The following is a 20652-nucleotide window of genomic DNA, read 5'->3' as shown; positions in this document are numbered from 1 at the left end:
AACAGATTGCACATGAATCTTTGATATTGCACAGACAGTTAAGAGTTAAACAGATAAACAGAAATAATTGATTAAACATACAGATATTGGTTGAATTACCTTTTTTTATATATTGTGTGGAAACCGCATCGTCGAATACTAATACAAACCCTTCACAAAATGTATTTATATAAGTGAAATAAATTGAAGAGTTAAATTGATAATAACACAAATAAGTATATATATCCAATAAATATTACTCCTATATTAATATTACTGCTTAATAAGATATTATATAAGAAAAAAGAGATATAGACAGACAGACAGACAGACAGACAGACAGATAGACGGATAGTGGTGAATTTTTGGGGGACGCGAGGGGGTGACAATATATGTTTAAGATTAGAATAGAATTAGTCACTATCAGCATGATTCACAACTAAAAAGGCCAAATAATGCAAAAAAAAGAAAATTTTATTCCAAAACATGATTTAATTTAATCGAGACATACGTTATTTACACTTCTACACAAACACACAGACACTGCAGCACAGAGAACATATACAAAAAGGTTTAACACATGAAATCGCATAATTTCTTTCAATTTCTTTTTTTTAAATGGTTAATAACTATCAACAGTGAAAGTTCAAGCAGCATGAGTATGTTTCAATGTCAGAGAGTGACATAATCACCACAGAGGTCACATGGGAATGAAGAACATCAAAAGGCTAATTGCAGGGTTATATTTTATTTTCAACTTTAGTAAAAATTATGGTTCAAATGCTTTAATATTTCTATTCATTTCAAAATAGTATTTGATTTGTGGAAAGCATCTTGTGACAAAGCCTTCTTTGGGAACTACTGTTCTATGCTACAAGCATGCAAATACACTAAACATAAACTCTGGAACATATAGAACATGGTCATGGGAAACCCTGTGACATGATCTCATAACTCCAGTCCAGCAGAGTGAGAACAAGCAATCTAGAGGGTAAGTGTGCAGGCTCTAGTCTAACTGAGAAGCAGTGCTGGGGAGTTAGTCTTGTGATCAGACTGGCGGACAGGGGTCAGGGGTCAGCCCACATGCAGACTGAAAATACAAAAGCCTCTCTTCTCTCAGCATCATTCACAGGGAAGGAGCTTTGTGTTCCTGTGTTTGTACCGAGCTGAGAGTCCTTTTATTATGCGATCCATGGAGCAGCTCTAAGTACAGGCTTAGTGGAAATGTGGCAAAGCCCATCCCTCTCAGGCCACCCTACCATCAAGGATGACTGTCGACTCCTGTCCCCCTATTGTTTGGGATTGTGGTCGTGCTTTCCACCACGGCAGTAAAGCCGAAAGGGAACGGGTGCCACGGTCCGACTTGCCCTGAGCTTCTCGCCAGTTCAGCTCCCGGCCTTACCGGACAAACTGACCACATCATGATGCGTAAATAAAGGGGTATTAGAGAGGAAAGTGGTTCCTCTTACTCTCAGGAAGTAGTCGTACAGCATGAAACAACTTTTTAACCATCCAGCATGAAGACCTATGATGTTCTTCCTGCCACAACACAGCAAAGGAAGTCCAGACTGTGGCTTGAGAAAAAATAAAGACAGTGCTTCCAAAAAGCCTAAGGTCTGGGTTCAAACTTTTTATCGTGATGCTTAAACCTTGCATCCCTCCACAGACGTCCAAACTGATTCATGGGACAATTTCCCACAGTGTGAGTGGTGCAAAAGGACAACTGTCAACTGAGTTTCTTTGTAAGGAGTTCCCGGACAACGAGCTACACCCTGGAGCCGAACTCGTCGCTCTCTCTCTCTTTGTCCTGCTCAGCAGCAAATCTAAGAAATGAAAGAACCAGAGACTGACTTTACATATGTAACCAACCGAGGTTTATCAGAAAGGAAGTTTATCAGATGCCAGTTTAGTTCGTCGCCATCATGCATCTCTTATCCCCTCCATCAACGAGTTGATATTTTCACCCCTCTCTTTCTGTTTGATTACACAAAAACCACTGGTAAGATTACCACAACAAGGATTTGTTACTGGTCAGGGAAGAACCCATTCAGCTTCAGTGCCGATCAGTATCAAGGAGCAGATTCAGGTAGTTTTTATTTACCAATGCATTTTTCAATCTTTCAATCTTTCAATCTTTCAACCTTTCAACCTTTCAACCTTTCAACCTTTCAACCTTGGATCTTCAAGAGGATGAATATCTATAAGTGTGTGAAGTTTGGTTCAGAATGATTAAATTTAAGGAGACTATTGGGCTTTGGTGAAGATATGTGCTCTGCTGGGTGACAGTCTAAGTGAGGTTTGTTTTGAAATTAAGATTATGTGAGCAAGATGTTAATGACGTTGCTGCAGGAAATTAAGAGCTAGGTCTATATTTCCCCCCCGCAAATCTCAATTCGTCTATCTTCTCCACTGGCACAAGAGCTCCGCCATGTGTGAAGTATGACTTGCTTCTGCTGATATTTTGTGCGGAACATCTGAAGACAGAAGGAACATTAAATACTGATCAATGCAGAAAGTCTGCGAACAACAGACGTGTGTCTTCAAAAACAGATTGTACATCATTAGCATAGAAAAGTGAAGAGGGGAAGCTATTTCCGATTATGATGAAGAGACATCTTCGAACACTTTTCAGCTCTTTAGTGAGACTAACTACTGTTACATTATCTTTTCTCTCATTTTAATTCCATTTTCTACATGCACATCTTTGAAAGCAGGAGACATTTAGCTGTATTTATTCATAAACACAAGCATATGTCATTTCATGAGATTTGGTCTTTAAAACCCCTTATTGGCCAAAAATCATTGTAGCTCAGATTAAATCTTCTTGTCAGACTTAATTGCAGGTAACCATGAACATACAGTATTTTGGGGAAAATACATTCTATCCTTTTTAATTTGTTGATTTCTTTACTCCTTTCTTTCCCTAAAGAGTCATTTGAGTTATTGAAATTGTTTTAATTTCCTTCAGTTACAGTGAGACAGAGAGCAGTTATAGAGAGCAGTTATCGGACTGTTTACATATTATGGACATTTTAGTTTTTTTGGTCCATTTGCACGTGTTTCCTCCTGAGCACAGAAGTGACCTGGAAAGATCAGCAGGTGCATCCTCTTGTCTGGCTCTTCAACAGAAATCACTCTTCTACCAGGCGTGAGTCACTGTCACTGTTACGCTTTCTTCAAAAGTTTACTTTTTTCTCTAATGAATTCTTAACTTATTTTGAACTATGTACACAAAAAATCTCTTCTAATTACAAAGCCAGAGAAACTATTCTCCATGGTACCACTTGTATTTCATAGAAAGCCCCAATTATAGAAACTTTATTTAATCTACACGTGATATTTTCTTGACTTGTGACTAAGAGCGGCACAAGCGAGTCTACATTCCCAAAACTGCAAACTATTGTGTACACAGCCGCTTTAAAATCCATCATTCCCTTTGTAAACCCTGGCTGCATCGTTTAATTGAGGTTAACCATTCCCTTGAAATATCCTCCGCCAATCGCCCAGTTTGTATTATATTTATATTTAACCCTTTTAAAATCAGTCAGAAGGGTTAGGGTTAGGGTTAGAGAATTTCCTCACTAACTATTATCGCCTGAACTAGGTTTAAGTCATGGGAGTAAAATCAAATTCAAAAGTTCTGATCATAAAGTTGAGGAGCAGCACTAGATGTACAGGACATGATTTCAACAAGTAGAGTTGTGGTTTTGTGTTGTTCTCTCTGTTTACCTTATTTGCCTTAATATACAGCATATTAAAGAGACAATGAGAACAAGTCCCAGTGCAGAGCCCACCAGAATGGGAACCAGTAAACCTGCAGAGCACAGAGGCAACAGAGAAGATAAACAGTTTTTCCACATGTGTTCAGTTGGTCTGTAAATGTGCATGAAAATGTAATTATTGTAAATTTTAAACAATTTAAGGTTAACTTGTTAGGCATTATTTAATGGTAAATTACATTTGTTATGTTGTTGTATTCTACAATGATTACGTGTGCTGCATTATATGATACTATATGCAGCATACACTGCACATGTATTCTAGTAATGATTTAGTTTGTTAATTGATTAGCGTTAATATTAAAGCCTTGATTTGTGGAGGATCTGTCAATGCTGCCTACGATGAAGTTCAAGATGAACACATGACAAAAAGAAAAGTGTCAATATAGAAAATGAAGAGAAAAGCAACGTACCAGTGTCCATCCAAGAAAGATCAGCTGAGTGGCAAAGATAAAAGAGAGAACACAGAGGGTGAAAAAAAGAAATGAAGAGAAACGATATTGCACAATTCGAGAAAAAAAGAGTGAAAAGTTAAAGTGAATCTGGTCTCACACACAAAACCGTACATACTGTGTAGATGTAGAAGACAAATGTATCAAAGATAAATATCCCAGTGAGTCGCTCTCCCTGTTCTTTTTTATGCTGCAAAAGAACTTGGTAGTCAGAAAAAACAACATTTTGAATATACTTACACAAAGTGAAAGGTGAAAAGGCAGGAGGCAAGAAATCGACCACATTCAAGTATGATGCTTTTATTGCAAATAGTTCCACATGTACTGTACAGTAGCTGCATGTTCACTGATCGTAAACGGGCGTACAAATTGTACAACAGACGCACAAATTGTCAGAGAAGACAGGAATGTTATGTGAAGCGCTTAAAGCTCTAGCAAATTCTTTTGGTTTTGCTGCATCTTTATATTGTGCAAGGCAATAATCACTAGTTAGCTCCAGAGTTAACGTCATATAGGACTGACATGGGATACAGCATAACATTATAAATGGTCCATGCCATGACATTATGTGCACTACATGTTCTTTTGGGTGATGCATATGGATATCGGATGATACCAGGACAACACGTGCTGTTCCTGTAGAAATCACAGCACGTGTTACATACACAGTATGTGCTTGGATTTCTAGAAATGTATTCTATAGCATCGTTTGGTAAAGTAATTTTAAACAGATGTGTAGGTGGATGTGATAGAGAAACCATTTCTCACTTTTGCAATTTTCCCCTGATAAATAATCATCTTATTGATATTGGCTTAATGTTGTAGAATCTGCTTAGACAGCCGGTCCACAGTTACATTCAGCAAATTAACTTGTATACCACATTCTTTTTCATATAGAATCTGTAATTATGTGCACTTACTGGAAAGAATAATTTAAATATTAAATACGTTTTGTGGGAAACATTGGTCAAAGGAATGTGGGGCGTGGCTGGAAGATTAGTCATCCGCTGTAGGACCCGAAAGGGATGTCTGCTACAGAAAGTGACATAATGCAAGTCTCAACTATGTCGGGAATCTCTCTAGTCTTCCCACTCCATAGGCAAAAGCCAAGGATGTGGATAGCCCTGGCTGTGTGGTTTCCCGGGAACAGTAGCAGGGGAGAGACTGCCGTGGTTTCTCTTTGGCACTGTTTCCTTGGTTTCTGTGTGAGGTTTCTTCGAATACATCAAAGCTTTTGTCAGAGAGCGGTCCAACTCAAACGCCTCGTCTGTTGGCCGTCCCTTGAGAATATGCCTGATGGTGGGGATGGCTAAATCTGACCTACAGTCCAGGTAGCTGTGGAGGTTGAGGTTAGGGAAGATTTCATCTCTGAGAGTGTGAACCAGCTGGTTCTCAGAGTGGGACCTTTGGAGCTGATGGAGAACTCTCTGCTCCAGTGAGACGTAGCAGAGTGCGTCTTCGGCCAGACCCAACTTTCCCACAGACTGTTTGGTTTGGCTCTTCTTCCGCAGGGAGGGATTCAGCGTCCATTGTTTGGACTTGGCCAGACTCTGACTCTGCTGGTTCTTGAGGTCTTTCTTCCTGCCAGCATGGAGCTTCTCCGAGAAACTTGGTAGGAGCTGGTAGAGCCCTTCGTCAGCCAGGTCCGCTAAATCGCCGACCAGCAGCTGCTGGACGACTCGCTTCCTCGTGAGCGGAGAAGTGACTGTAAGAGTGGCATGCAGTCCTCTGCCTGCATCGGACACAGAGCCAATCACAGCATGTTAAACATCCCAGTGTGTGGGATACTCATTGGAACGACCTTGGGTCTCGACGCCCAGCATGCAACACCACAGCCTTGTAGTGATAATCTAAAAGCAGAAGCCTGCTAGATGCCGCTCATGAAGCACAGGATTCCACACGTCTGTGTCAAAAAAGATGTGCCATTAGAAAAGAATAGCTCAGAGAGGGAAGCTTAGGAATGAAGAAGACATGCACATTAGCACTGCACTGTATGGACCTAAATACCATACAGTGTGGTGAACTGGGCCGACCACATGAAAGTGAGGCTTTAAAAGAGAAATTGAAGGGCTGCAGACATTCTGAGTATGTCAGAGGACAGCTAAATCGGTTGTGTCTTAAAAGATGACCTACTTTGCGACAAGCTCATCACAGTCAATCAACTTGAAGTATAATTGAGTTTGGCATCAACATGGAGGCTCAACCACAAGCAGCTGATATCGTACATGAACAAGCCGCAGCCCACATGATAGCCCTGTGTTTCGTAAAAGAAGAACGTTTCCCGCATGTCTTATAACCATTTTTAAAGCAGCACAGTGGCTATAGCGTGTCTGTGACATTTGCACTCATGCCGTAACAATAACGCAAGCCCAGTTTTTGAAGGCCATACTTACCCTCCTTAAAGGAAACCAGGACGACTCGGCTGTCCGCGTGCTGTGGTTTCCTGTAGTTGCCGTTCAGTGGCACGGGGGCTGACTCCTGGGCATGGGAGGAGAAGAGGGCCGTCGCCAGGGCCTGAAACTGGGAAGACACAACCAAACAAAAGCACATAAAGCGATTTTTGGTATAGTTTTAATATAAAGTACTGCCTACATTAAGATGTCTGAAAAATCCTAGTAGCTTATGTGCTGAAGAGATGAACTGATGCAGCACCTGTTTGCGAGATATGGTCACATGGTTCCTGAACAGTGTCCACAGCACGCTAGGGTAACACGGAGGAGTTGTCAGTGACCCATCGTAGCGATAATACTCGTCCAAGCGTGCAGGCAGAAGCGCTCTGACGTTGAAGCCGGGTACCTGCACTCGCTGGTCTGTGAAATAAATCATATTAGCATTTTATGATTGCTCGACAAAGTAAAATCCATAATGCATACATTAATTAGTTGTGAAGAGGAGCCAAAGCTTCTTATGAATTAAAATCCCTAAATTAACCTCAACAGTAAGTGGATGATGTGTCATTAACGATGTCTGAATTATGGTGATGACAGTGTTTTATATTGTTGTCTACACATGCTCATAACCAATACTTAATAATGAATGTGGCTGAGAAGACATTGCTAGAGAAAACCTCACTGTAGACTCACCTCTGTATTTAATCCCATTGACGAACTTCAGGAACTGGTCAAAGGCAGGATTGAACTCACCAACCTGTACAGGAAACATGGTTTACATGGTTCTGCCCAACACATCATTCACAGATCACTGAGTCTGTGAAGTCTCACCTCGATCAGGACACCCAGCACCGCCAGGCCGTCGGATTTGTCCACAGCCATGGACATGTTGGGGTACTTGTCTGAATTGAAGTGGACCACATGCATCTGTTGAGAAATATGAGAAACAAGTCAAGACCCTGTGGAGCAAACATAACCAAAGGACAACATATAAGGATGAGACTAAACATACTGCTGAAGAAAAATGGGATAAAATGACATATGTTCAGAGGTTGCAAAAGAATGTAATTCTATTTATATAGTTTTTACTGTTATTATTTAATAAGTTGCATATACTTTTGCATGAGCCCGATGCAGTAGTTTCACGGAGCATGTAAGAGAGAACAAAAAAAGTCTTCCTAGTCTTGATGAAAACTCAAAGCACTTTGCAGCACGGCTCAGCCATCAGGCAATTTGACAAATGCACTTGAGAAACCCTGCAGGTGTTTTTAAGTGGGTGGTTTATAAGTAAACACCACACTGTCAGTTGTTTTGGTGACAAAGTTGTGGCACGTTGGCCTTTCCGGCCAAATATGACAACATTTTGTTTACAGTCTTTGGGAGATTAGGTAGACGTTTGCACTATTTTGAGGAAAAGTTCAACTGCCCGCCTTCACATCCCTCAACAACAACATGTCATCAAGGAACTGCGGTTCTGTCGTCTGGAGACACATGAAACGATCCACGCTCCCTACGTGTCCCCTCAGAGACTCACGTGTGGCTCAGCTGCATAGAAGCACACAGGTTGAAGCCATCATAGCTGCTGCTCTTTCAAATGATACCAAATTACAAAAAACTGAAAACTCATTTTTTTGTTTATATCAGAAAAAACACTCCTAACTTCTGGTAGAGTCAAATCTTCTGCTGTAATCAAAGTAGAAATGTTATAAGTGAAAAAATTGAGTGAAAATTGCTTGCAGGCCCCGACACATAAAATAGCAGCCACTCCTTTCCAGAGGTGGTTGAAAACCAAAGTGTAAAACAGTCTGGTACTTTAACCCATTTAAACCCGTCAAACCAAAGTCAGACGGACATATTATACACAGTGAGCCAGTCTGAAATCAATTCTTTGTCTTTTAATGTGGGCAACTAATTGAAAAAAACTTGTTAATTTGATTGGAAAATTGAATCTACAATTTATTTAAAAGAAAAACCGGCTTTACATTTCTCTGTAAATTCGATTTTATTGTCAAAAACTCACATTATAAAGTCTCTTTAACTAGAATGTGTTTTATATAATTGTACTTTACAGTGGAAGATGCACAATAAGCATTCTCTGACATTGTCTGACGGGTGGATCATAGAGTGAACGTCTGCCAGTGTGGAGAGGCTGGAAACTGCAGAGTCAGAGCTTCAGAGAGTTCCCTCAGCTTAAACACTGTCTGTGAGTCAGTGGCTCTGATTTCTCTGCCAGTCAACAGTCACCCGTAGAAGTCATTAGGTATTAAATCATTTGTCTGGAGCCTTAGATGCTGTCACATCAATTTGAATAAATAGTCTGAGCTAACTTCAAACGTAGAGGTCTAACCTTTCATTCACTTTTTTACCAGTGGTTGAAATACTAAAGTATATAAATACTAAATTACAAGTTCTGCATTCAAAATGTCACTGGTATAACAATATATGCAAGTATTATCAATAAAAATGAAAGAGATGTATACTGGAACAAAATAAAGGCAAAACTCATGAATCCCCTTTTATTAATGATCTTCTATTATTCTCTTTAATCAATTTTAGGTTTGACTTAACTTATATGTTTTGTCCTATTTTGTGGGCTCATCAGTCAATAGAACTTTGAACTGCACGAACCTGTATGGAAGATACAGATAAAGTTGGATTGATTGACTGATATATGACCTTGAAGATGTGCGTAGGGGGAAAAAATGAAGTATTAACCCTCTCCCAAACATGAGGAGAAGGAGGTAGATGTGTTCACCTCGGCTGGGAACTGTCGACTGTTCACCATGTGTTCAGATCCAGTAGGTCGGCCGGAGGAGCCCCAGTGGAAGTGCAGTTGAGCTGCGGTGTAACGATGCGGCAGGCTGGAGATGTGCATCTTCGAGGGCAGGGAGATCTGCACTGTGGATCGAAAGACGACAAACACAAGCACACACAAAGGAGCAGGGTGGAGGTTACTTCAAGAAACATCCGCTGCATCCTTTTAAACTGTGTAAGTCTCTAGCGAACGTCAACTTGCTTGTAATAGCAGTGCGTCTACTTCTAAGGCACTTTGCTGGAGTGACGCAGGGAACACTTTCAACATGTTCGTCAGTGTGTGACGAACGTCTACGGGAGAAAAACCACGGTCAGCTTTTTTAGGAAAGACGTCACGCCGATGACGTGGCTCAGCTTGTGGCGTTGAGGTCCATCAGACACAACCTAATGAGCATTTGTCTGTTTTTTACAGTCTGTACAATTTACTTGCACAGACATTATAACCGTATAATCATCACCAACACAAGGCAGACATTACATGTACATGTATGTTCATCGACACAGTGGCTGTCACTGAAATTCCTCATACATCTAAGAAACAGATGGAACCAGTTGTTATTTGTAGTTTACCTGACGTTTCTCTGACTGTGTGTCAAACGAAGCAGAATTAATCTTATTCATTTCAAAACTAAATCACAGGGGGCATGTTTTAAATGTTTAATCTGATTTATATATTCAATAATTGATTTTAAACGTGTGTTATGAATAGATATCAAACTGGAACTTGTTTCTTTTTGTCAAGGTGCATCAGACCCAGTCGGTGCAGAGCAGATGACTAACGCCTGCTCATATTTTTTCCAGACTACACGTGGGGATCGTTCTCTGGCTGAAAGGACAGCTAAGATAATGAGAGAGTGATTATGGAAAATTGCTGTGGTAGATGTAGAGAGAAAATCCTCCTATCATTTTCCTTGTGTTGACCCAGAAATTAGGTCTCTACAGCACGAACAGCCTCCTCCACGTTTATGTGTGGGCCATCTCTAATGAATATGTAGACCAGTGGCTTGATTTGAAGGACACTGAGCTCCAGAGTCAAAACATAATGTTTGCTTAGGTCGCTGTGTGTGGTGAAAAGAGGTTAAAGTACACAGTGCATGTTATGTATTGTATTAAATGAAAGGTTGTGTAGAGAAGAGTGATGACGTCAATGAAACTAAAGGAAGCTCAAGGACCTTTTTGCAGTGATGCTCTGCAGCGAGCGGTGGCCTGGTTCCAGTTGTTGGGGTAAGATGCCTTTTTATTAACTGGGTGGCTTGTTTCTTATTCTTTTCTTATTATTTGTATATTTTGTGTATGTGTTAATAGTTTTGTATTTTTGGATACTCACCAGAATGTCCATTATTTCCAAGAGTGAGCTGCTCATTGGGCGACAGGTTGTAGTTATGAACCTCGATCGGACGCAAACTGGGGTCGAACCTCAGCAAATCTGACTTGATGTCGATTGGAGACTGGAAAGCTCCACCACAAAATGGGTAATGGTTGGACCAGTGGGGCTCTCCTTCTGGCCCTGCAACAGCAACATGAACAATAAACCCGACTGCTACATTGCATATACTCCTTTTTTATTGCACTTAATTCTAAAGACGAATGAGCAAATGCACATGACCCAATGTGAGACTTCATGGGGGATGGATCCAAAAAAGGGCAGAGGCTCGTCCCGTCCTACTTAACATTTAATCTGTAATCAAAGTGAAGTATCATTATCCATGCACAAGGCAGCATGGGAGAGGCCCGCGGCTTTCGTTCTTGGCCCTTTCTGAAGCAGCGAGAGTGAGAACCAGGCTGTTGTTTACAGGGAGAGCCAATGAGAACACTGTTTCTCTCCAAATGAGAGGTTTCTGTAAAGAACGAGACACCGATAATGGCCACATTTGCAGATCAGGTCATGCAGTGTCCCTCGGAGGCGTGTGCTGCGGAGGCAACGAGGCACAATGAGCCGCGGAACAATGTCAGAGAGAGGAGGGAGAGGGGATGGGAGCTGTGATACTAAATCACTTCTCAAACACGCTGCTTGGTGTAAACAAGAGTTTTGCGATGAATGGACGCATCAAAATTGAAGTTTGGCACAAAGAAAATACCATGAAAGGCTAGTAAATGGCCTGGAGCTCTCATCCCTTCTTCATATAATGAACTGTCCAGAATCATTCTAAAATAATAAAAAAAACTTGATTCACCATATGCCAGCAGACCATGGTTAGATTTGAAAGATTCATTATGAAGCCAATACCCCCAACCGGGCTGTCAGTTCCCACTGGACGGGTCAGACGAGACGTGGCAAAAGGCATGAAGCAAAACTGTGAAATCCCTGAATACTTGTTTGAGGCAAAACTCATGGTTCAATCCAGGCAAACGCTCCCTGTAATAAGGGGATAAGAGACACTTATGGCTATAATTGCTCAGTGTCTACTTCATTTATTGTTTTAATTAGACCCAGCCTGCCCTTTAATAATGGCCATCAGTGGCCCCTTGCCATGCAAATTGGTAGAATCCACATGACTGCGGGTAATTATGAAAGAGTGGGAGCTTTTCTACATGGGATGTGTGTCAAATGAGATTTATATTGAATTTATAACCTCAGTGGTAGAGACTACAACGGTCCTCAACTTAGTTTTTTTTTTATACCCACATGTTAAGAGTCACTATTTGACCTTTGCCAGAGGATGCAGTCTTAAATTGAAGATAATTCCTCTGACTCAGCCGTGCCCCCCCCACCCCTAACTGAAAGTGCTACCAGCCCTCAAGACAACTGACTATGACACGGCTTCTCCGGGGTTTGACTGTAAGTGACGCTGAAATCCACCACGCTGCACTTAGGAGGCTGGAGGGGCTTTTATTTTATTTATTTTACTATTATTAAATCAACTCTTTTCCTCGCTAGTCATCACAAACCTTTCCACTCTGAGCTTGTGTGTCATCATTAAGGCTTGTGACTATGTGATTGTGGTGTATATTCCTTCATTATGTACAAGATGAGTCACTGAGGTATTCTGCCACACTGTAAAGCTTTTCCACTGTACTATCACTTTAAATTAATGTTTATGGGTGATTCCTAATTTTCTATTGTTTGTTTAGAATTTGTTCAATTTCTTTAAAGTTCCACAGGGAGATAAATGACCTTGTGACTACAAAGGGCTGTTTGCCCTCAGTAGAGTTCAGCTGCTGCAATAATAACAAAAATCTAGTGGATTGGCGCTTTTCAGAGGACTGAATTTCACAGGTATAATTTCCTCTAACTGTAAATTATTTGAACATAAATTACATTGCAGAGAAAGTTTCAAAAATTCATCCCTGGTGGCCTGAAGTTTGCACATAATAAGCATATGAAGAAAAGAAGACAATAAATTTAAGCAATGACTTTAGCACTTAAAACAGAAAATAGGATGAACAATTATTATTAAACCAATTTTCTGCACCTGCCAACTTATGAGTGTAAACTCCCTGTGCCTGAATTTAAAGGGAGCTAAGACAAGAGGTCACGCTCTGAGCACAGTTTATGTAAGAGACTGTCATAGTTAGGGTTAGGGTTAGGCAAACACTCTGTTTGATGCTGCGGTCACTTCTGTTCTATCATTCGACCGTGTCAGCTAAACGCACAACTGTGGGGAGGGGGGGCAAGACGACAGTTCTCTTAGAGAGTTGCATCAAATATAATTACACTCAATTACTTAATGCTGCATTGTTTAGGGGTAGAAAAGCACAGTGGGTGACTGAGACACGAGGCTACAAGTGCAGGTGAACTGGACAGGCATATGCATCAAAGGTGGATATTAAAAATATTTATATTTCTACTGTTGTACAACAATGACATTTTTTTTTTAAAAGAAATTGAATCAGTAACAGATAAATTAATTTGAATTTGTTCAACCTAAATTTAGCCATTTCTATCAAGGAAGTCAAATGTTAGGCAGCTGTGGCTCAGGAAATCAAGTAGTCCAATAACCAGAAAGGTTATGGGTTTGATTCCCATCTCCACCACAAATTGTCCCTGACTGTGTCTGATGAATGGTCGAGCGAATGCAGCACATAGATGCAATTAATGTGCAACAACTGGTCAACACTAGAAAAGTGCTGTAGAAATATGGACCATTAACAATTAGTAACTTTACTCTGAAATAACTTAATTTATTTATGTGTGTTATCGATTGAAGATGGTAGCAAATTAAAAAATGTCCAGTGTAAAACTGCCAAACAAAAATGTACGAAAATTATGAGACTTACCACTGTATGTCCATTTGGCTCCTGAAACAAGAACAAAAAATCTCTTTGCATTTTGATAAATATTATGAAAATAATGGAGCAACTTTTCACATGCAATAGGATGAAGTGAAACATTTTTTAACATTTGCTTTTGTAATTTTACACATAAAGAAAATGAAAGACATAACCATCTATGGTTTTGATCACAGAAACATGCAATCCTCATTCCTCAGAGAACATATGAGCAGGTGGATGGAGACACCTGCAGCATCCCTCCTGCAAATGCTGAAGCCAATTCTTTCCTTACACCGTCTCAAAGTGCACATGAAGTTTTTTTGACCAGGCTGCTTCATGCACCCGTCGGAGGTCTTACCGTGCAGCACAGCGCAGAGAGTCAGCTGCAGGAACACGATGGATGAGACGCTCACAGACTTCATGTCGGTTCCCTCAGCGCACCCTCGTGTGGCAGCTCGGTGTTCGCCCCGGTGCAGAGCAGGAGGGTTTCCAGTCTCCGAACCGGCTTTTATACTCATGTTGTCGGCTTGGTTTGTAACACGCACTGACGTCAGAGCCACAACAAGAAGAACCCAGCCTCCACAGCCACCCTCTGCTCACCGGAGAGTGAGTGACAGCTCCGGATCAGAGTCCCTCATTTTGCCCCGGGTTCTGATCCGCCGACTCGCTGCGTGCACGTGTGCCTGTGACACTGACATGTAGCTTATACTCTTTATAGTTGCTCTTATAATAATAACCCCATCTAAAATCATGGAGCCACCAAAAGATGAATATTTTGGTGTTGGTGCGCATGTGAAACTGATCCTTCAATTTGTGCAGGATTTCTATTAAGGGGAAAGTTCACCCAAAATTTTAAATTAAATTATTATCTACTCGCCACTATGCCGACAGAGGGGTGGGTGAAGTGTTTGAGTCCACAAAACACTTTATGAGTTTCGGGGTAAACAGCGTTGTATCCAAATCCAATAACATTGAAGTAACTTGTGACCGATTCTCCAAACATAAAAAAAACAACAGAAGGAAACATAACATGCCTCCATACTATTTGTGTGTTGTCATCAAAGTGTCTATAAGCCCCGACATTCAAATTCAATTACATCATCATTTTAGCTCAAATTCCTCCTCTGGAACCGTGTTCACATGTGGATCAGTGACTTGATCCAGGTTCTACATCAGTGTGATAGGAACTACCTAAAATGACAGAAACCAACAATCAGGAAAATGACGTGGGCTTTGACTTTTAACAATGGTTTATGACCTATGCTGTGGCCAGTCCCTAGGTGGGGATCGAGATGCATTGTCTTAAATTTTGGTAACTGTCATGTCATCCGTTGTTCTATAGCTACAGTCTATGAGCTACGCAGGTCTGGTGTCTAATACCCATATAAATAAGGGAGACACAGGAGGCATCTCAGAAGTCAGCTGGTGGTTGGGGTGAGGTACAAGATGGTTTCTAGTTTGATAGGTAATGGCTAACATATCTGTAAGTATCCTGATTCTGTCCTCATATCAACAGCTGTTGACGCAGAGTGGGTTTAGACTTGTGGCTATGGTTCAATAAATAGCCAACACAAGAAAGGCATTTCCATTTCTCTAAATACCGAAACATAAAATTAAATAAAACTGTAACATTTTTATTCTGGGTACAACATTTATAGGCAAAAATGGAGGTGCTAAGTTATATCGGGAAATTAAATAATGAGACAGTGAAATATTACCAAATAGAAGTGTACACCCCAAGTATTTTCAGTTAAAATTTTAAACCTTTTGGAAACCAGAGACGTATAGTGCACATAGACTAATAATGGACTATACATCTTTCCTTGTGAACATTTATATAAATCTTAAAACACACCTGCGGAGATCTGGAATACAGCTGTTACCAACCTGTCCATCGGTCTGTCTTCCTCTTTGAAGACTGTAAATAATCTAGAGTGATGATCACACACAAGTCCTACACAGTGAGTAAAGGAAGTCAACATCAATATTTCTGCCAAAATGACAAAAAAAGAGGACAAAGTAGCTACCTGAGGTAATTCTATGACAGGCAGATTTGAATTCACATAATAAAGCTCTCTTATAATAAAAGACTGTGAAGGCTCGGGTCTCATTTGCAGTCATTTTGGTTTTGATGTGTACGGTCTCAATATCAAAGATAAACTTGCCACTCTATAAACAGACACATTTCTCAGCCTACCTCTCAGTTGAAGCTGTTTAAAAGCTTTGATCACTTGGTAGTAATGAATAGATAAACTCAATACAAAGATGTGCATTGTGTATGTGAGCCGCTGAATATGGAGCTTGTCAAATCAGATTCTTAATTACAACCTTATTCAATGGTGAAGGTACGAAAAAGGGGAAGAGGTCTGTTCTAGCCAGTGACAGTTGTTACGATGGAAGGTGTTACAGTCGAGGAGTCGAGGAGTGACTGTCCAAAGTTCAACGATGATAACCCTCCACCACTGTAGTTTACAACCGTCACTCCGGGACAGACAGGGCCAAGACGAGAAGCAAGATGAAGCACCTTCTGCTGTTGGGGCTGGCTTTTGCCGCAATCCACGTCAGCGATTCAATCATTCCAGGTAAACGCTTCCTTCTACCATCACCCTTTAAAAGAAAAATACATAACATAACAAAAACTCTGTTTATTGATCCGAGATGTAGTTCTCAGAACAGGCCTCACTATCGGCACAAAGGGATACAGGCTAATCATCAGCCTTTTGTATCGCAGCTTTTTTAAACAGCAGTTTAAAAGATTTGCAAATATGTTATGGTGTTCATATTTAATTATCGACTGAGGTCTTTCAGTTTTATGTAAAGTTATCGTTTGCTGAAACTGGATCAAGGAGATACAGCGTCACCTTCAGCACTGTCAGGGCAACATGGCGGTTCAGATTTCGGTCACGTGGGGAACTATAGAGACTAAATATGGGGGAGACACATCCGGTTACATTTGAAATTAATAGAATTGATTTGATTTAGATTAAACAAGTCTAGACTGCATCTCTCAGCCGGATACATTTGTAATTTACCTTTTCCCTGACATTCTCTTCATGCTGTAACTTGCAACTGAAGCCAACAATGATTGTCTGTAGCTTGGACCAAAAAAAATAAGAAAGAAAAGATGGTCTTTAGTCTCCTGGAAATATTATTTACACACTGCAAACGATTGAACTAAGCTGACTGGACAATTCCCGCCTCTGTAATTCCAAGCTTTTAAACACTGAGATCATTTCTGTCTGAGAGTGACCAGACTAAAACTATGTCATGGTGTAAATTATTGGGAAGGTCCAGATTTTGAGCAACTAACCCAGTTGGTTAGTTTCCCTATAAAACCCGCTGCCTTTTTGTTAGAAGAATCATTTGAAACCACCTACCTTCTGGGAAACGTGTAATGAGGGGGTAACTGAAAAATGAGTTTTTATTGCCGTCGTAAAAAGAGGGAGTGGATCTCTGGTGATGAGGCTAGTTAAGCATTAAATATATCAAACAGTATCTGTTGAGGCTTTCTACTGAAGCGTTATTCATACAGTAACTGAGCAATGGTCACTTCACCAGCTTGTTCTTGTGATTAACCAACTGTACTTGACACCAAAATATTGTTGCAATATTTCAATATTTCAAGAGTTTATTGTCAAATGCACAACAATAACATTAAGCAGTCGCTGTCAATGAAATGCTGGGGTCACAAGCTCTCTTATAGCAATGCTCAGAATATTTACAAGGAAAAACAATTGCTTGAAAAAGCAAAGAATCCTTTGTAGACTTTGTGCAAATAAAATGTCTCTAACTTGCAGTTTGTGTCTTATCGTCCAACAGACTTCTGTATATTGGACCCAGATTTAGGTGATGGCACAAGCTTCATTCATTCAATCTATTTCAATCAACGCACCGATCGCTGCGAGCCGTTCATATACTCAGGGAGCGGAGGAAACGCCAACCGTTTTGAAAAAGAAAGAGATTGCATGAGAAACTGCTCTGTCAAGGCAGAAAGTATCTACCCCATTGATGGTAAGATCGTTTAATGAATTTATACTGAGAATCGTGTGTCTAATGTAATCGTTTATGTTGCTCAACATGTCTAATGTAACATTTTATTTGTGTAAATGATACAACTCTACATTTATGTTACACACTGTCTTTTCTCATAAATGTTGTATATATTATGTTGATGCACTTCTGTCTGTCCTGGTGAGGGATCCCTCACATGCGACTCTCTCTGAGGGTTCTTTCCTCCATTGAAAGGGGCCAAGGGGGTTCAGGGCAGAGGATATCGCACCTTCTTAAGCTGAATGAGGCTAATGTGATTTGTGAATATAGGCTATAAAAATTTAATTTGATTGATTGAGGAACTGCCTTAAATTAGAGGCACCCAGACGAAAACATACATCCCTCTTCAAGGCTTGTTTCTGAGGACTTTGGAACATGAACTGCAGTTAATGGGTTTTATGACCTAAGGGACCAGGAAAGGATATGCATCATCATCATCACGCCTAGACTATCTCGACTGAGAGAGAGGGAGGGACAGAGACACAGAAAGCGAAATAGAGAAATAGAGTCCCTTGATTGAGTTGCTTCAACAAAGTTTTAGGCAGGGATCCCTGTAAACCTTGAAAAAGAGCATTTGTTACTGAAAAACAGTTTTTGTGTGGGTCATTTGAATTGATCCAAATATCGTTGTTTCCTTTCTTTTGTTTCTTTATTTAATTTCTTTGATTCTTTTGAGGTTGTGGGAGAAACTGAGTATTAGCCGTACGCCACCAAGTGGTGAAAGAGTAGGACTCTTGGCCAAGCATTAAAGAACACGCCCAAGACTTTTACAGCCTTCGTGATAAGGTTGAAGTCATCTATCACTCTGATTGTGTGACAGCTGAACTGCTTAGATACTATCAGGCACATTTACGTACTTTGTATTAGCATTATGTACAAACTGCAGTCACAGCTATGACTACTTCTAATGATTGTAATATAATGAAGATGTTTTCTCTTCACAGAGACGAAGGCTTGTCACTTGAAGAAGGACTCAGGTCAATGTAAAAATCAGCTTCTGAGATACTATTATGATTCCGTTCATGACAAATGCAAAAAGTTCCTATGGACTGGTTGCATTGGAAACGGAAACCGATTTTTCTCCTATGAAAGCTGCAATCACACCTGTGATGGAATCCACGGTGAGTGCAAATCTCTCTCTTTTGTAATGAGTTGGCGATGATATGTTGCTATGTCCCCCCAAAAAAGAGCAATCATAGTACTGTCAAACATGTTTTTAACATGCTAATGGTAATTGTCTTGGTTCAAAGATGATGGTGATGAAATGGAGGAGGAGGAGCCAGACACTCCTATTGGTGAGTTCACACAATGGATTGAGTGAAATTTATCATTTTATTCAGAAGCCGCAACAAGCTCCAGTTTTATTATCTTTAAATTATTTCTCTTTGCAAAAGAGTGTTGTTTAGTTTTCATACATTTTTATACATTATACATGATGTTCTTACTGGTTAAAACTATCTGAAAAAATTGCGTTATGTAGTTTATTTATCTAATCTTTTTACTTATATCTTTGTGTTACACTGTTGCCCTCTTTGACAGCGATCATCTGCGGAGTTTTGCTTGCTCTCATTATCATCGCCATCATTACAACTGTGGTCGTCTTGACAGTTCAATCAAAGTAAGTTAATTTTTCTTTCTTTTTAGTTATACATAAAGAATGATGATATTACTAAAAGCATTAGTATTACTTACAGTTAATGCCACTCTCTTTTAATTATCTACATATTAACTGTTTTTCCTTTAGGAAAAAGAACCCCAAGACGAAGGCAGGAGGAAAAAATAAAGATCCAAAGTCTGATGTACCTCTTCAGGAAGCGGCATTGGAAATGGCATAGATATCATTGTTATATTCAATATCATCCATTACAACATGTGGAGTTTTTACCAGATTGGTTTAGTCTTTTAACACCAGTGGCCTTAAAGCCAAACATATCAAGTAATAATTCGGTTTAAGTTGGATTTTTCTTTTTTTACTTAAATATGCAAATGGCCATTACAGTTTTGTTCAATGTAGTGTTTTGTTTCCCCTCATTGCTCCTTCATCAAGTGCTTTCATTCAGTAATACAAACTAGATCTGTTTAGTCTGAGTGTGATCAAAATGCAAATAATGTTGAAACAATGTCTATTAATTCACAAAGAGAATCATCAACTATTTTAATAACGAATTAATGGCTGAACTAGCTTTTCAACTGTTGGGATTATTTGCTTCTATTATGTGATTTAAAAAATAGGTTTTACACTGTTGGTTGAGCCAAACTAGCAAGTTCAAGAAAATGTTACCAATTTCTTACATTTCATAGAGAAAACAATTAAGAAATTAAATGCATTGTGAATTGCAGCCATAAAATAAACAAAACCATTGTTCGATCACACGAGGTCCATTAGAAGTCAGTCTGATGGAAGAGAAGTCAAGAGCAGTATCACATTATTTCATATTCTGATTCTCATCATCCTGTACATTGTTAACTGACGTAATTTTAACTGTGTGATCTCGCAATCACTGCAGTGTTTCCAAAATATAACTGCATCATCGTGTTGCTCAACCATTCGCTGAAAACTTTGTGAAGTTTTCTGAATGCACGTGCCCATTCAAAACCTAACGCATATATTTAGTGCTGCTTTTGTCCCGCTTGTTTTGTACTGAGGTGCCCGATGCACACTCACTTTCCTTCTCAGCATTAGTAAATCTTTAGTTTTGCGCTGTAATGATTTAAACATAAAGTGTCAAATGTTTTCTTTTTTATCATACAATGTACAATGTGGCTGTAAGATCCTTAAACTTTGATGTGTATGTTTTTTATTTGGTGTAAAAAAAATTTTTTATTTTGAGGGGCATTTACTGTCAGTTGTATTTCTATCATTCACTGTGTAAATATCTACACAATATATGTATTATCATTGTGCTATAGTTCCAAAATAATTATCAGATTAATGATAGCTAGGTTTAATGATACCTATTAGACTTTACTTCAAGG

The 20652-nt window shown here is 39.7% G+C and overlaps 2 protein-coding genes across 3 annotated transcripts; one reads left to right on the top strand and one right to left on the bottom strand.

Annotated features, from left to right (window-relative positions):
• Positions 1 to 509: 509 nt before the first annotated feature.
• ca12 (carbonic anhydrase XII) lies at positions 510 to 14181 on the bottom strand. Of its 2 annotated transcripts, XM_062389265.1 has the most exons (11): positions 13985 to 14181; positions 13633 to 13653; positions 10742 to 10921; positions 9356 to 9498; positions 7432 to 7527; positions 7294 to 7357; positions 6863 to 7020; positions 6604 to 6730; positions 4172 to 4195; positions 3709 to 3793; positions 510 to 1802 (listed from the first exon to the last, which is right to left on the bottom strand). In XM_062389265.1, exons 1-11 carry the CDS (start codon positions 14142 to 14144, stop codon positions 1745 to 1747), a joined length of 1116 nt encoding a protein of 371 aa, XP_062245249.1. In that variant the 5' UTR covers positions 14145 to 14181; the 3' UTR covers positions 510 to 1744. The 2 variants fall into 2 exon arrangements, with proteins under 2 accessions (XP_062245249.1, XP_062245248.1); XM_062389264.1 differs by lacking the exons at positions 510 to 1802; positions 3709 to 3793; positions 4172 to 4195 and adding an exon at positions 4516 to 5942.
• A 1872-nt stretch (positions 14182 to 16053) lies between these two features.
• si:dkeyp-73b11.8 (BPTI/Kunitz domain-containing protein) lies at positions 16054 to 20490 on the top strand. Its single transcript, XM_062389285.1, has 6 exons — positions 16054 to 16208; positions 17446 to 17637; positions 18621 to 18797; positions 18927 to 18971; positions 19216 to 19294; positions 19421 to 20490. The coding sequence occupies exons 1-6, from the start codon at positions 16142 to 16144 to the stop codon at positions 19509 to 19511; spliced, it is 651 nt and encodes a 216-aa protein (XP_062245269.1). The 5' UTR covers positions 16054 to 16141; the 3' UTR covers positions 19512 to 20490.
• Positions 20491 to 20652: the final 162 nt, after the last annotated feature.

The sequence above is a fragment of the Platichthys flesus genome, chromosome 6 (genome assembly GCF_949316205.1).
Source record: "Platichthys flesus chromosome 6, fPlaFle2.1, whole genome shotgun sequence".
In the NCBI taxonomy this organism is placed as follows: domain Eukaryota; kingdom Metazoa; phylum Chordata; class Actinopteri; order Pleuronectiformes; family Pleuronectidae; genus Platichthys; species Platichthys flesus.
Note: the sequence above shows the minus strand (reverse complement) of the source record. Positions and strands in the feature narration are given on the sequence as shown.